Source organism: Podarcis cretensis (genome assembly GCF_951804945.1).
Source record: "Podarcis cretensis genome assembly, chromosome: 4".
Lineage (NCBI taxonomy): Eukaryota > Metazoa > Chordata > Lepidosauria > Squamata > Lacertidae > Podarcis > Podarcis cretensis.
The window spans coordinates 80,104,202-80,120,843 of record NC_137173.1 but is presented as its reverse complement, the minus strand read 5'-3'; the positions used below and the strand labels follow the sequence as shown (position 1 = coordinate 80,120,843).

The 16,642-nt window shown below is 42.1% G+C and overlaps 1 protein-coding gene across 21 annotated transcripts in view; it reads left to right on the top strand.

The window, feature by feature from the left end:
* Window positions 1-16,642, top strand: part of SEPTIN10 (septin 10) — a 49,467-nt gene that overhangs the window by 20,039 nt on the left and 12,786 nt on the right. For 4 of the 21 annotated variants that reach the window (XM_079972845.1, XM_079972844.1, XM_079972837.1 and 1 more), the window contains exons 7-8: window positions 68-164; window positions 262-430. In XM_079972845.1, coding sequence (XP_079828971.1) covers window positions 68-164; window positions 262-430 — 266 coding nt within the window. Of the gene's footprint in view, window positions 1-67; window positions 165-261; window positions 431-942; window positions 1,201-3,351; window positions 3,485-5,368; window positions 5,560-7,032; window positions 8,329-11,172; window positions 11,489-11,517; window positions 11,632-11,907; window positions 12,091-13,176; window positions 13,276-13,980; window positions 14,093-14,491; window positions 14,688-16,642 lie in introns of those variants that run through there. The other 17 variants (XM_079972833.1, XM_079972843.1, XM_079972832.1 and 14 more) reach the window with 17 other exon arrangements.

The following is a 16,642-nucleotide window of genomic DNA, read 5'->3' as shown; positions in this document are numbered from 1 at the left end:
TATATTGTACTTTTTAATATACTTATTGAGCTGATAGCAATGCACCTTTATTTACTCTGTTTCACAGGGACATCTGCCCTTTGCTGTAGTGGGGAGTACAGAAGAAGTCAAAATTGGAAACAAAATAGTAAAAGCTCGCCAGTATCCTTGGGGCATAGTGCAAGGTACTGAAATAGGAAGTCCTTGTGTAAGTACTGTTTTGGAAACATTGCATAGTAAATGCGAAAGGTATGCAAGTAATATCTTATTTTGTTTCATTAGTGGAAAATGAGAACCATTGTGATTTTGTGAAACTTCGGGAAATGCTGATTTGTACAAATATGGAAGACCTGAGAGAGCAGACTCATATGCGCCACTACGAACTGTACCGGCGGTGCAAATTGGAAGAGATGGGCTTCCGAGACACCGATCAAGAAAACAAGCCCGTCAGGTAAGTGAGTGAGCCTTCCCGATGTTTCAACAATTAAAACGTTTATTTACCCTCCTAGCAGCAGGATGGGGAAACGTAGCATTTGAAAAATATTGCAAAAAACCAAATACGTCTCTTACTCTTTTACTTAAAGCACTTAGATAGTTATCATTCTGGATGCTGTTGGGGCAGTCCCTAGTTCAGTGGTGATTAGGCAGTATGAAATATACCGTGGTGGCAGTCATCCAGCTGGCTCAGGAGTGCAGCACTGATGCTGGAGGTTGTATCAGTGGGCACATGGTTGCCTTCCGTGGTCCTGCAGCAATATTGGCGCTACTGCTTCTGAACTGAGCATGATGCTGACAGAAATGGAAATGGTGCTTTTTTAGTTGAGAGTGGCTTGAAGAATGGCGAGTCCTTGCATTGAAAGTAACTGTGTTACTGTGTGGAGAGAGTATAAGCTTGAAGTGGTCCAAGGTAATTGTATTCTCAGGCAGGAAGGTAAACCTAAGACATTTTCTAATTTCTTTCAGAATTCCTTTTTGCCAGTGCCAGTTCTTCCTTCATGTGCACTATCTTCTTTTCCTTTCCTTTTGTCTTTCCAACTAATGTAAGTAAAAACTTTCTCTATAAACTTTCTTCTTTGTGTTTCATTCCCACTGTCCTTCCTCTCCTGTTACTAACACCTAAACACCTAAAGCTGTGCTGTTGATGCCTGCGCAGAAAAAGTTTAAGCAATAACTGAGTGGATTGGAATTCACTGGCACCAGAAGTGACTTGGGTGGAATCTGCACACACATACACAAAAATGCTTTTAAAAAAAACGTTCTGGAAAATACACTGAATTTGCCATAGCTCACCACCACCATCTAGTGTCACATTTGTATATTGCACTTTACAACACACTCTTGTAAGGCTTTTGCAGTGTTTGAGCTTTTTCAGTGTTTCAGTCCCTTTCTCTATTGCGGGTCTTCAAATCCACCTCTTCTAGTTTCTGATGCAACAGCCTGCTGAATAGATACCCTGTCTTCTTGCTTGACTTATCTTTTAGCTAGTTGGGAGAGTAGTATTCGGCTGCAATCCAAACCCTAGTTGGAGAGTGACACAACTTAACAGAGCAATGGGGTCACCTCTGATCACGCTGATTGGAGGAGATGGCGGGGGGGGGGGGGGAGAGGCAAAGTGCTCACCCAGCCTATGGAGACTTGCAGAACTAGGCAGACTGACACCTCTGCAACAACTCCCACAGCCTGGCTCAGTCGCCAGGTTCTTAGGATGAGCTGCTTAACAGGGCAGCTTAATCCTCATAAGCAAAACATCCCTGTAAACTTTTTACCCTCCTGTGCACAAGAGCCTTTAAAGCAAAAAAGGAACAATTTAAGAACTCAAAACCCAACACGAAATGACTTCACACCTCACAATAAGAGAAAAATTCTACAAATCCTTGGCATAAGTAAGGATTTATTTATGCAAAAATAAAGCAGTTTTGGAAATGGAATCTATTTGCATAATTTTGCATGGATTGTAGCATTAGGATTTCCTTGATGTGAGCAGCTGTGTAAATATTTTCAGAAGGCTAGTTGGTGACACCTGTCCACAACCTGTCCTCTTTGTAGAACAATTTGTTTGCTTTTATCATTCATGCTTTTAAAATTTTATTTCAATTGTTAGGTCATGTGGGCCTTTTAGCCCCTTATGGACTTGAATTTGTTGTGGTGAAAGTTCTAAAATGGTAAAGGTAAAGGTAAAGGTACCCCTGCCCGTACGGGCCAGTCTTGACAGACTCTGGGGTTGTGCGCCCATCTCACTTAAGAGGCCAGGGGCCAGCGCTGTCCGGAGACACTTCCGGGTCACGTGGCCAGCGTGACATCGCTGCTCTGGCGAGCCAGAGCCGCACACGGAAACGCCGTTTACCTTCCCGCTGGTAAGCGGTCCCTATTTATCTACTTGCACCCGGAGGTGCTTTCGAACTGCTAGGTTGGCAGGCGCTGGGACCGAGCAGCGGGAGCGCACCCCGCCGCAGGTATTCGAACCGCCGACCTTTCGATCGGCAAGCCCTAGGCGCTGAGGCTTTAACCCACAGCACCACCTGCGTCCCAAAATGGTAACGTCTTTTAAATAGTGAGATTGAATCTAACTACTGTAAGAACAGAGGATATTAGCTGAAATCAGAAAAACTTTCTCAATCCCCACAACCTATGCTTTTAAGTCTGTGCACATTGTATTTATGGTAATGTGAGAGTCTGTTCTGTTCATTTTGCACACTGCAGACTGACCTTGCATAGTTCCTGAAATGCAGGTCATTGTCACAAGGGAGCATTACCGTGCTACAACTGTTCTGGGTCAGAGAACATCTCAGATGAAGCTTTTCAAAGGCTCTGGAATCTTTTTGTTGAAGCCAAATCTGAAGGGCTGTTTGCCACCCTTGTTACAACTTGAATAACCTGTGCTGCCTTTCCCTCTAATTGAGCTCAGAACTGCAACGTTGCTTGGTGAAGAACTGGTCTGTATTCTTGCTATTAAGATTAAGATCAAATTAACTAATGACTTTGCATATGTTACTCGAAAGGATTACAGAGAGCCAGTGTGGTGTAGTGGTTAAGAGCGGTAGTCTCGTAATCTGGTGAACCGGGTTCGCGTCTCCGCTCCTCCACACGCAGCTGCTGGGTGACCTTGGGCTAGTCACACTTCTCTGAAGTCTCTCAGCCCCACTCACCTCACAGAGTGTTTGTTGTGGGGGAGGAAGGGAAAGGAGAATGTTAGCTGCTTTGAGACTCCTTCGGGTAGTGATAAAGCGGGATATCAAATCCAAACTCTTCTTCTTCTACAGTATAGTAAAGAGATAAATGAAAAAAGTGCATAAAATTGGTGGAATACAGTAAAAATTACATGCTGTTGCCTTTCACAAGTGACAAAGACTGCTTACATTTAATGATCCTCAGTCTACAGGAGACGTACGAAGCCAAGCGGCATGAATTCCTTGGTGAATTGCAGCAGAAAGAGGAAGAGATGAGGCAGATGTTCGTTCAGAGGGTCAAGGAGAAAGAAGCACTGCTGAAAGAAGCTGAGCGAGAAGTAAGAGTGCCTGCCTACTGTTCTGAATTTGATCTGGTTGCAGTGGTAGTGTGAGCAGATAAAATACTGTGTTTAAGAAAGAAGCAGAATAGGTTGGCTAGCTTCCAGCAAAATAATGCACTGAAGAGAATTGCATGCACGAGCTGGAGCTTTGCTCTTTCCACTGAACTATGGTTTGTTTCTTTGGCTGCAAAAAAAAGAGAAAAGCTTTGGCTGTATGTGCTCTGTCCCGTTTATGTAAGGGCCTTCTCTGCATCCTGATCATGGCTGGAACTAGATCAGGACCAGTAGGACTTGGGAAGAAAATATTGTGCTGTGCATGTGTTTGTATGCACATGATGCCTCCACTCGCTTTCTTTTCCAATGCCTCACCTTGGGTCACAGAGTTCTTCCTCCTCTTCCTTGTGCATGCAGTGAGAGCCAATTGGGAACTTCAGCCAAAGGTTTCTTGGAAGAGTTATGCACTTTTGCCCCAGTAGAGGCAGAATTGGGAACTGGCTGGAGAAAACGAGGGTACCTCTGGTTATGTTCTGAGCTCTGGCTGAGGCTTGGTTGACCCCCTCGCCGCCCAAAAAAAAGGTTTCTTTGGTTTACAAATATGATGATTTTTATGTACATATAGGGTAAGTCCTCTGATTATGCAGAAAACACTAGCATATCTGTGGATGGTCATGTTTTGCTTCCCAGCTGATTGGAACAGGAGAAGCCACTAAATTAAGCATTTTATGTATATCTAAGATGGCAACTGGGACGCAGGTGGCGCTGTGGGTTAAAGCCTCAGTGCCTAGGACTTGCCGATCGAAAGGTCGGCTGTTCGAATCCCTGCGGCGGGGTGCGCTCCCGCTGCTCGGTCCCAGCGCCTGCCAACCTAGCAGTTCGAAAGCACCTCCGGGTGCAAGTAGATAAATAGGGACCGCTTACCAGCGGGAAGGTAAACGGCGTTTCCGTGTGCGGCTCTGGCTCGCCAGAGCAGCGATGTCACGCTGGCCACGTGACCCGGAAGTGTCTCCGGACAGCGCTGGCCCCTGGCCTCTTAAGTGAGATGGGCGCACAACCCCAGAGTCTGTCAAGACTGGCCCGTACGGGCAGGGGTACCTTTACCTTTACCTTTAAGATGGCAACTCCCTGTTGACTTTAAAGAGGGTTCAACGATACACTATAAGCCAGCAATTTATAATGGCTCAGTGGCCTCAAAGTTGAGTTTAACAGGATTAAGAGCGGTCAGTCCATTTAAGCTGGGAATACACTGTTGACCCAAAGCCATAGTTTCTCTCAGTACCATATGCATATTGAGAGATGGGACTGATTGAGGTAGAAATGTAGGATTGCCATATATCCACAATTTTCCGGAAATAGCCAGGAAACTGTGTCCGGGTGGAAATTGCTGAAATGTCTGGGAAAATCTGGACGTATGGCAACCCATGTCTGAAGTTTAGATTTTGGCGAATTTTATTAAAAATACCTCATAAACTCCTCCTCCTCCTCCTCCTTCTTCTTCTGAGATTTTGCCCTGTTCTCCATTTACCAAGAAAAGGAAAACCGAATATGGAATAATCCTAAAGGCTGGTGCTCCTTTTGAAAAGTTTACTTAATATACTCTTTTCCGCATTTGTCGTTAAAAAGGATTTAAATCTAAGGCATTGGTCTTGTAGACGGCTCTAGTTTGCATTCCTAACCCTACTCACCTTGGAGTAAGCCATACTAAATTCAGAAAGGGTTAGGATTCTACTGTAAGTGCAGGTGTGCGTAATGTCAATAAAATAGGAACACGAAGCTCAAAACTCTTAGAAAATCAGTCTCTGTGTTCTGTTGTGCGATTACTGAGGATGGAATGCTAAGTGCCACCTTGTGGCAGAAATGACATTTTTTTTTGCTCTACTTCAGCTACAAGTGAAGTTTGAACATTTAAAACGGCTTCATCAAGAAGAGAGGATGAAAGTAGAGGAGAAAAGAAAGCTCCTGGAAGATGAAATGAGTGCATTCAGTAAGAGAAAGGCTGCTTCAGACATACTCCAAGGGAGGGCCCTGCCCCCAACACCCACGGTTGGTTTAAAAAAAGACAAGGATCGGAAAAAGTAAGTAATCCGTTTCAGAGGATCTTAGGATTTAGGGCGAACTGTCCAATTCAGATGAATATTTTAAGTAGTATAAATTATTCAGCCATGAAGTATGAAAAATAAGTAAATTTTGTTGCAAGTTGTTTGAGGTTTTCTTATTGATATCATCAGGCACTTTTATGAAAACTCTTCTTTTTATGTCCCCTTCCCCACCAAAGGGAACAAGATTTTCGGCTTGAGCTGCTGTGTTTTGATATCGGAGATCAGGAAGTTGCGAATATACAGGAAGCGAGAGAGAGAGAGAGAAATTAGAAAGGGAAAGAACACCGTGACTAGAGCTTGGAAGTAGTTTGCAAATGTTGTATGGTTAGGGTATGTTAGTTTTGTAAGTCATTGAAAACAGATTCGCATGGTCACAATGTGCTTAATACTTGAGTTTTTCATTCCAGAGAATGCTATTGAAATTCCCAACAGCTTTTGTAGTTTGGTGGTCGTGGCAGAAGCTGTTATGGAGCAGTCAACAATCTAAACCTGTATTGTGTATGGGCAGCTGTTGCACTCACTGGGTGGTATCCAACATGCTCTGAGTAGACTCATTGAAATCAAAAGGCAACTTATTTTTAGCCCAGTGATTTCTGTGGGTCTGCTCTGAGTATTCCTAATGCTGAATATTAGCCACTGTTCTGCCCAAAATCTCAACTGCTGCAAGGAATCACTGCATGTAAAGCAAAATTTTATTAATGGTTTTCACAATAGAAATGTGCACTTTTAAATTATGAAATCGTTCAATGAGAACATTTCCTATCTTCTCAGTAGTGAAAGTAGGGAGTTATCCAATGATGTCTGCCCATTTCTGCAATGGAACTCAGCTTGTGCAGTGGGACTTCCCTTCTCTCTGCCCTCCACCACTGCCCTAGCCTACCTCCCAAATCTTCTCTGCAGGTCTACCTACTCTCTGGGGAAGATTTGGGGTATGAGTGGGGCTGCTAGGGGGAGGAAGATTTGCTTAAAATGGCTTTTGTTCTCTATTCTGCTGGCAGAAGAGTACTGTCAGCTGAGCAACATAGTTTTGATACTAACATAGCAAGAATGTCAGATTCACCAGACTTATTTCATATCAGGCATAGGCAAACTCGGCCCTCTAGATGTTTTGGGACTACAACTCCCATCATCCCTAGCTAACAGGACCAGTGGCCAGGGATGATGGGAATTGTAGTCCCAAAACATCTGGAGGGCCAAGTTTGCCTATGCCTGTTTTACATGATTTATATTTCACACTTTCAACATAACAGCTAACAGAGTTGTAGAAAACAAAAGGGAAATTGAAGGGTATACCATGTGATATTTCTCTACATTTAAGTCGGTTCAAGTTTTGTCTAGTCGGGACTTATCAAAGTAAATGAACACACTGAAGATGGAAGCTTTAATACTGTAAATAGACTTTGCTCTCTGTGGATAAAGGCACATCTGATATGCCTCTTTCTGTTTCAGCTCTGGCTTTATGTGAAACTGAAGATACAAAGAGAAATTCTTCACAGTTCCCTATGATGAAACGTCGATCACCCTCCCCCTTTTTTAATGCAAGCGAACTTGAAAACTGATCACTGCTTAATCAATGGAAAAGTATATTAAAATGTATAATCAGTTTTGCATAATGTACTGTAGGGTTACTGTTGCATTAATATATTTAAAAGGATGTTTCTTTTAAGCCGCCATTGATATGCACTTAAACTATATACCCGTGGCCAAGTTGCACACACCAAAGATTACTGTGCCATAAAACAGTTTTCATTTGAGTTATGAGCACTGTAGTACAGAAGTGAATATATATTACATATGTTTTAAAGAACTGGTGCCTTTTATCTTGTTTTAGCTATACACAATTGAATGCATTTATTCAGCTGAATAAAATATGTAAACCTGTTTAAATAACCACTTCCTTTCCTCAAAACGGACTTACAAATGTCCTTTCCAGGTCTGTGATAATGATAAGCTTTTGAATTATTCGTGGAAGCATTAAGCTTCATTCCCAAATATATTTTGAGAACCAGCTTGGTTTTTAAACATACCTTCCACTTGAACAGGCTTTGCTGTTCTTCAGCTTACATTACATGCCGCCAGTCGAGTGGAAACTAGAAATTTCCCAAAACAAATAAAACCAGGTTTGGTTTATGAGAACCCTGACAAACTGAGTTTGTAAGATGATAGATTGAGTGCCTTGGAGAGAGGTCTTCCTTCAGTTTAGCACTTTGCTAACTAAATTTGCAGAGCTGGCTGCAAAATCCTTCTTTGAACTCTGCAGTCCTGTGCATGATCAACCAGAAGCAGGTTCTCTTGTGTTCAGCATGGGCAACGGGGCGGCTGACTCCAAGTAAGTGCATAGAGGAGGGATGGGGGACCTGTGACTTCCAGGTATTGTTGGACTCCAACTCCTGTCGCCCTCAGATAGCATGGCCAAGTGGCCAGGGATAATTGACACTGTAGTCCAGCAACATCTGGAGGGCCACAGGTTCCCCATCATTTGTGTTTACAATTGCAGCCTAACTTGAGGCTAAGGAAGTACTGAGTAACCGTGTAGAATATTGTACTCTAAATGTAATCTTAACTTAATTTTAAAGTTCTTGTACAACTTATGGCAGCCGATAGGTTTTTAACCTTTGTACGGTTCCTTTTTACTAATAAGCAAAAGTAGCTGTATCCGCAATCCTCGTAGATTTCTGCAGGACTTAAAAAACATGTATATATAAATGCATAACTTGGGAAATAAACACACAATGTTATCCATAAGCTACACGAATCCCTTATTTTCTTGAGAAATACTGCTGTATGGTCCTCAAGCCAGCTTTCGTCTAATTTGAAAACTTAAGCAGAGGTGTTTACGTTTGAGACAGCCATTGCACACATGCAGATGACATCTCATTGTATAGGAGGTTGGTTGGGAAAAACAAAATAAGGTAATGTGCATTGAATGGATACATACCTGCCCCTTCTCAGATGTGTAGGGTAATGTTAAAAGTTACTTGAGGCATGGGGGGGGGGGGGGCTACGTCATGTTTGAAGGTGCTAATTTGCACATAGCCTAGATTTAAAATCTCATGTTGTTGAACTATTTTATCAGTCAACATAAATGCAATTTCTAAGAAGAAGACATGAAGGCAACAGAACCAATGAGGGGAGGGGTGAAAGAAACTGGCTGTTGTGGGTGGGGAATTGAGTGTGAAAGAATGGGAGAAGATATTATAGGAGACGGTTAAAAATATTCTGTTATTCTGAGTCTGAATTACTCTGAATCCGTCACAACGAGGTAATGGAGGATCCTTTCTTCTACAATTTGGAATAGATATTGGGTTGCTAGGCAACATTTTCCATGTTCCTTGCTCCTGAGCTAAAATAATAATTAAAAAATACCTTCATCTGGGTCATGTTATTCTGGTGATGTGGTAAGAAATGAAGCTAGAGAAATCATTCTCAAAGGAACACTGTCTGTATTTTAACCCGTCCTTCTGGGTTTCTTCTGATCTATTTATAGATCATACTTTTTTTTTTACTGCCTAATAATCTGGCAAAAACTTTGAGTGAATGTGAAAATCACATTTTCAAGAGAGCAAGTAGGTGCTAACAACAGTGGTGAGAGAGTAACATGAAACTCGATGCCATTTCATCTGACCTTTGATTTGTTGCAAGTGATAATCCAACCACACCGTTCTTGTTGGATATTACTTTTTTTTATTATCAATATTATTTCTTTACGCCCCACTTTTATTCCAGTGTAAGGCCCAAGGCAGTTCACAACATGAATTATAAAGACAAACAGCTTAAAAATACACCAATCCATTATAAGTATTAAGAAACATACAAATCACCATATTAAAAAAAGCACTGAATCAAGTGGTCTGGGGGTCACAGATTGAAGACCTGTTACTATTTTTGCAGAAGGGTCCCTGACCCCAGTGTCCTAGAGTCACCCACATGAGACTGAGCTTTATTTTTAATACTGTTTTTATTAGGAATAACATGAAACAATACAAACAACAAATAATGGGTATTGGTCACGAGATACAAAGCAAAAAACAGTCATGAGGCATCAGAAAGTAATAGCAATATGTTAAGATAAATAAAGCGAGTTACAAGAAATAAACATAAACCAATCAGCATCAAAAGTATCATTTTTTGTTTCTTCACAAATCACTCTACAGCATTGCATAAGTTTATCAGCCAAAGCCTACAACCATATCCTGTCATATCACTTGTGGACAGTACATCTGTCTGCATCTTTCCAATGTAACTGCAGCTTCATGCATGCTACCACAAGGAGGTGGTATACCATATTCCTACAAAGAAAAAAGCAGAGGCATTACCTTGACGACAAAGATTCGTATAGTTAAAGCTATGGTTTTCCCAGTAGTGATGTATGGAAGTGAGAGCTGGGCCATAAAGAAGGCTGATCGCCGAAGAATTGATGCTTTTGAATTATGCTGCTGGAGGAGACTCTTGAAAGAGTCCCATGGACTGCAAGAAGATCAAACCTATCCATTCTGAAGGAAATCAGCCCTGAGTGCTCACTGGAAGGACAGATCCTGAAGCTGAGGCTCAAATACTTCGGCCACCTCAAGAGAAGAGAAGACTCCATGAAAAAGACCCTGATGTTGGGAAAGATTGAGGGCACAAGGAGAAAGGGACGGCAGAGGATGAGATGGTTGGACAGTGATCTTGAAGCTACCAACATGAATTTGACCAAACTGTGGGAGGCAGTGGAAGGCAGGAGTGCCTGGCATGCTCTGGTCCATGGGGTCACGAAGAGTCGGACACAACTAATTGTCTAAACAACAACAAGGAAGATCCTTGTTGCGTCTTCTAAGTCCAGATTCAATTTCAATATCCCTGTGAAGGAGGCAGTAAGAATTGCAAAAAACTTCCTGCCAAATTTTCTGTGCTTTTGAAAAGGGAGGTTTTTTAAGTCACAGAGAAGCATTCTCAACCTTTGGAGCCAATCAGAATAAAAGGAGGTGAGTCAGCGGCTGAAGATATGCACCATTTGAAACTTGAGTTATCCCCAACCTTTGGGAATGTAACGAATGAGGAATGAACATCTTCCATGCAGCTGAACAGGGAAGGCTCCCACCTCTCCACCCAGCCTGTAATATGCCCCTCTCACCCCTGCATATCATTTAGGCTTGAAAATAACCTTCTGTCAAAATCCTTATATTAAAATCCCAGTTCCAGTGTGGCAAAGCATTATGTTAAAGGGGTCTGCTGTTCCAGCCAGATACATGGAAACAACACCCTTTTGCAAAGGAAAAGTGGTGCATTTTAGAGCCATCTCTTTTTTTCTGGGAGCCTGCAGTTCGAAAACAGCCTCCAGCAACTAACTTAATGGTCCACAAGTGACTTCTTGCCCAGCCCTTCGGCAGAACCAATGTCTATAATAGTGCAGTTAGTTCTTTCTCTTTCCTTGGCCAATTGCAGCCACCTCTCCTTCCAGCAATTTCTGCAGGCAAAAAATTCATTCTGCAATCCCCGGGGCAGATTTAGGGGAGGGTTCAGTCACACTGGGCGTGAAACCTTGGGGTGCAGCAACTATTACTTTGAATGCAGCAAGAGAGGTGGGGTGAGGTGGTGGGGACCTCAAATTTTGGCGTCGCACAAGGCACCGCTGGAACTCGAGACAAGAAGATCTGCCCCTGTTGCAAATCTCCTTTCGGTTTTAAGAGCAGGCCTCTGTTGTCTTGTATTCCAGTTCCGAGGATTCTTGCAGCCTTGCCAGCGTTAGTTTTGCCCTTCTCCTATCCTGGTGATAAAAAACAACAACTTGAAGGAAACTCCTATCACATGACTAGACTTCTGGAAGGTTCAGTTCAATGCAGCCACTTTCGGAGGCGACATCTCAGAGCCCAGGGCTGAGACAAGGCCTTGGTTGAGGAGCTAGGCCTAAGCAAGCTGAAGAAAGGTAGGCCGAGAAGCCTGAGGCCTTGCGACAAACAGCAGGCCTGTCGGAAACGGTGGCGGCATTATGCCCGTAACTGATGGCCGTGGCACAGATAGCGCTGTAATTAATCCGTGAGCCCCTTACCACAGGCAGTAATTTTGCAGGTTTGGAGCAGCCAGCAGCCTTCATGAATTGTTATTTGTTCTATCACAGTAAACAGAAGCCCGATCTTTAGCAGGGACACTAACTGCATTGCCACAGAGGGCAAATTGCAGCTGGCACATAACTATGATTTTTTTCAGGGGGGAGGCCCTGTTACACTTTTTGTGGAGGGAGAGAGAGAATGGGGAGACTCAATTTACAGTTGGGGAAAGGGAACTAACCCAACTGTTGGTGGGGAGGGACTTCTAATTCCCCCCATTATTTTTCAAGGCAAAAGAATCATCATAGCTGTGCAAATTTTTGTGGGCTTCCCTTGGTGAAGCTTTGAAATGAATCATATACAGAGGTTAATGAGAGGGAGAGCATGTTCACAGGCTTGTTACCATCGTGGGCTACTTAAAAAAAAAAAAGTTGGGAGTAGGTGAACGCTTCGATTTCATGTTGTATTTAGTTGCAAAGAGGTGGGTTCTGGCTGAAGAGGAAATGCCGGCTTACTTTACTTGTGTTTGGATGCCACGCTAATAAAAACAAAAAACAGGGTTTTGTTTGATGAGAACAAGAGACAGCGGGCCTCGAGTTTGCGAACTTTCCCTCCCTTCTTGGATGCAGCTGCGAGGAGGAATTTGTAAACATCCGGCTTTGCTTAGCCAGATGATGTTGTATCATAGGGACCAACAAATGGGATAAGTGTGGTTTGTTTGAAAAATGCCAACTGCACATGGCAAGTGTCATTTTCTTCTCACTTAACAGCTCCTTCTTGCATGCATGCATGCTCCCCAGCCACAGTGCTTCTTCCAACATAACATGCTGCATATGTATCACCTAAAAACAGCATATGGGCAGTGCCGGATTTACGTATAAGCTAAACAAGCTCCAGCTTAGGGCCCCACTCTCTTGGGGGCCCCCCAAAAAATTAAAGAGGAAAAAAACCTGGATGTACATTTCCAAAATTTAAGATAAGTTCCACAATTACTTTGATAAAATACATATTTTGTTATGTGCAAATGGCTTTAGATACCTATTAGGTCCATAAATTACCATATAGCATATATTCAACACAAAAAACAGTGACAATTTGTTGTTGACAAAGGACAGCTGGACATAGAAAGGGCCCCATTACCTTCAGTAGCTTAGAGCATCATCAAACCTAAATCCAGTTCTGCGTATGGGTAGCACCCAACAAATGCGTCCTATCAGCGAAAACATTTATGCTTCCACAATGAACTTTCCTTCCTCTTTTCTCCCTGTGCTTGCCCCTCATCTGCTCCGAAGGGTTGGGGGAACTTTTAGAATACATTTAGAGGATGCATGCATGGGACATGTTAGTTGGATACCACATGCCTTAATGTGTTTGTTTTTAACTCATATACAAAATAGGTCCGATTAAGCAAATAAATAAATTTCATATGATTATTCAATTATGATTTTATTTAATCTAGTCCTACCACTTTTTCCTTACCCAGTTGTTTTAATTAATTTTTTTTTAAAAAAATATTTAGTCAAATTTTAGTCCTACCTTTCCCCCCTCACCCCATTTGTTCTTTATTTTAGAAAATCATTTAAACTACTTTCCCCCCAAGAAGTATAAGTCTGAGACGAGAATGAGAGCATCCTATCCACCAGTCAATAAAGAAGAAACAAGGAGTGTGAGTAAAGTAATCGATGAGTATTCTCTTTGTATTGCTATAGTACTACAGAAATAACAAAGAGTCTTGCGGGAATTCTGAAGACTTATAAATTCATTAAGGCATGAGCTTTCAGAGTCTACAGTCCGCATTGGCTTATGCCATAGTAAATTTGTAAGGTGCCACAAGATGCTTACCCCCTGCCCTGCTGCAACTGTCCAACATGTTTAAAAGTTGTTACCTTTTTAGATAATGTATAATAAATGTTTTTAAACCTTCCCAATATAAAAAGGAATCATAGAATATAATTTGGCATACACTGTTTGAATTACAATTATGGTCAGCAAAGTAGAAATTCAAATAAAACGTGAATTCAGCCAAAATAAATTTGCAATTTGGTTTTGTTTGTAGAATTCTAACTATACTGTGTAACAAAACAAAAATCTATCAAAGGCTTTTTTCTTGCAGTGCTTTTTAGCAGTTGTACAATTTGTTGAGCAGAACAAAGTTTAAAAAATTGCCAGTATACCCTTCTTTTAGATCAGGGTTTCGCAAACTTGAGTCTCCAGCTGGTTTTGGACCACAACTCTCATCATCCTTGGCTAGCAGGACCAGTGGTCAGGGATGATGGGTGTTAACTTATTTAGACTTTGCAACAACTTGCTGCCAACATAGTAGTAATAGTGTTGCAGCCTTGTATTCCAATTTATATTATTCTTTCCATAGCAGAATTCCCGACCCTTATCCTTGTCTGGTCATGTTGGCTTTGATAGTTTACCAGATCAGTTGGTTAATAAATATATCCAACAGGGGTTCTGCTTCAACATTCTCTGCATTGGTAAGTAAAATAGCTGCTAGCAGTGAGTTGTTTTATTTTAAACTCATTACTATTGAAAAATCTGAAGGATATTGTATTGTACTACTTCAGATAAACAGAATTACTTAAGTGGGGTTAAGTTTTCCCTAAGCCCCAAAAAGTTTGCAGCAAAAATAGCATTAGAATAAATATTATATGCATCCTTTGAGGAAATCCCATGGCATAATGATCAGATACTGCTATCAAGGAATAAAAAAGAGACAATGGCCTCTCTGAACTAATTCCTTAGTTACAGTAAGTGCCACTTTGCATTCCACCCCCCACCCCCTGGGGAATGTGAAAAAAATCAATTACCCTCATTGTGTTATGGTGAAATTTGTGTGGCATGTATGTACATTTTTTATCTGTCTTTAATTGTAGGGGAGACTGGAATTGGGAAGTCAACTTTGATTCATAGTTTGTTTAATAACAGTTTTGATTACCGTGTGTCAACACACTTTCAGCCAAATGTACGACTTAAAGCTGAGACGTATGAGCTCTGGGAAAGCAATGTTCGATTGAAATTGACCATAATAGAGACAGTTGGATTTGGTGATCAGATAAACAAAGAAGATAGGTCAGTATCTCTTCACTTGAATAATGTCATATTAATTTGCTAAGTGACATGCCATCTAGGATCTGACATTTGCGTCAAGTAGTGCTATTGATAGGTTTATTGATGTCATTTTATTTAAATTTATTGACATAGATAACACACCCTCCCATAACCAGAGTTATTTAGAGAAATGAGGTAAACATTTCCAGATTTATGACTTATCAGCAAGACTTTCACTTTATGTGTGCTGATCTGGAAAACAATTTCAGTTATCATTAAATTGACAGAATATTTTAGAAGAGCACTCCGATTCTGATGACATTGGCTAGGACCCAAATACCTACTTCATTCTTGCCCAAAGGCTTATGTGTGCCCACTGCAACTTTGACTTTCTCCCCAACTGAGCAGCTGGAAAAAGTCTGCTGCCTGTCATATAGGAACAGCTGTTTGAAGAAAAACAAAGTGCCTTTAGGCTAGATGAACAGTTATTTGGATTTGGGCCATTTTCTTAGGATGAATTGGCGCGATCCAGTGATTCTGTTTATTTTATTTTAATTTTGTTGGTTGTCTTTTGTTACTTTTATTTGCTTTAAATTGTATTTTTATGTCTTGTGAATTTTATTCACACTTTTGTGCATTGCCCTGGAATCTTTTGAGGAAGGGTCGTGAAGAAATACCTTAAATAAATAAAGTTAATGGAATGAAGGTCCTGTGGTGTGTGGAACTGAAGCGCCATTGAAACAGTTATGGCCAAGGGCATCTGAAAGCAATTGGTTTGTGCTGGATTGTCAGTCATTCACAAATCTGCTCACCATTTCCCGTCTGGTGAAGCCCTTTCCCCTCTGGCCAGCGTGACAAGCTGTCCCCACCAACTCAAGCTATGTGTTCCTGTATCCTCACTCATTTAACCTGTTCCCAGCACCATCTTCCCCCCCTTCCCAGCACTTCTTTGTGCTAAGAACTGGTTGTGTGTGAACTAACTACATTCTTCCAGTGCAACCTCCTTCTCTTCCACCCTGAGCTGAATATAATGGGGTTGTGTGCTGCTGCATATTGGGCAACAGTGGCAGCTTCCCTACCAATCGTGTCCATTTCCACAGGTTAGGAAAGCTGGAACTTGGAGCTAGGCTGAGTTCTGAGGCTTCAGCAGTGAAGAAGCTCAGACAAGCAACTTATCCTGACGCTGAAGTCTCAAGCTGTTTCTGACTCTCAGACCATGATCCAAGCAGTTGTTTCTGTGTTCCTCCCACTCCTCCCAAGTAGCCTTGTGCAGCTAGCTGAGTACTTAGGCAACGGCTCTGATGTTCTTCCCTGGCTTACTGTCTCCTCTGTTCTTGTGGCCCTGGGGGAAATGAGGGGAGGTGTAAGATCTGGCCAGGACTGTAATGGACAGGTTCTGGGTCTGCCTCCTGGTGACCGAGCAACCAGTGAGAGCTGGTGAAACCGGCAGCCAATCAGGAGAATGTGTGTGTGTGGAATTCAAGTGAGATGCTGACAGTTTAAGAGTCATATAAGGACTTTTCTGTCTAGGTGGGCAGATGGTGTCTCTGACTATCTGTCAGCAGGGACAGTCTGAATTGGTTCTTAGAGACTGGGATTTTACTCTCAGTGGGAGAAGGACTAACTATCAATGTGGGCCTGGTATCTGTGCTTGACCAATGGGAGAGCTAGACAGCTTTGATTGGGGTCAGCAAACTCTTTCAGCAGGGGGCCGGTCCACTGTCCCTCAGACCTTGTGAGGGGCTGGACTATATATTTTTTTTGAGGGGAGGGGGAAATAAACGAATACCTATGCCCCACAAATAACCCAGAGATTCATTTTTTAAACACATTCTACTCATATAAAAACACCAGGCAGGCCCCACAAATACTGTAACCCAGATATGCATTTTAAATAAAACGACACATTCTACTCATGTAAAAACACGATGATTCCTGGACCGTCCGTGGGCCGGATTAAGAAGGTAATTGGGCCA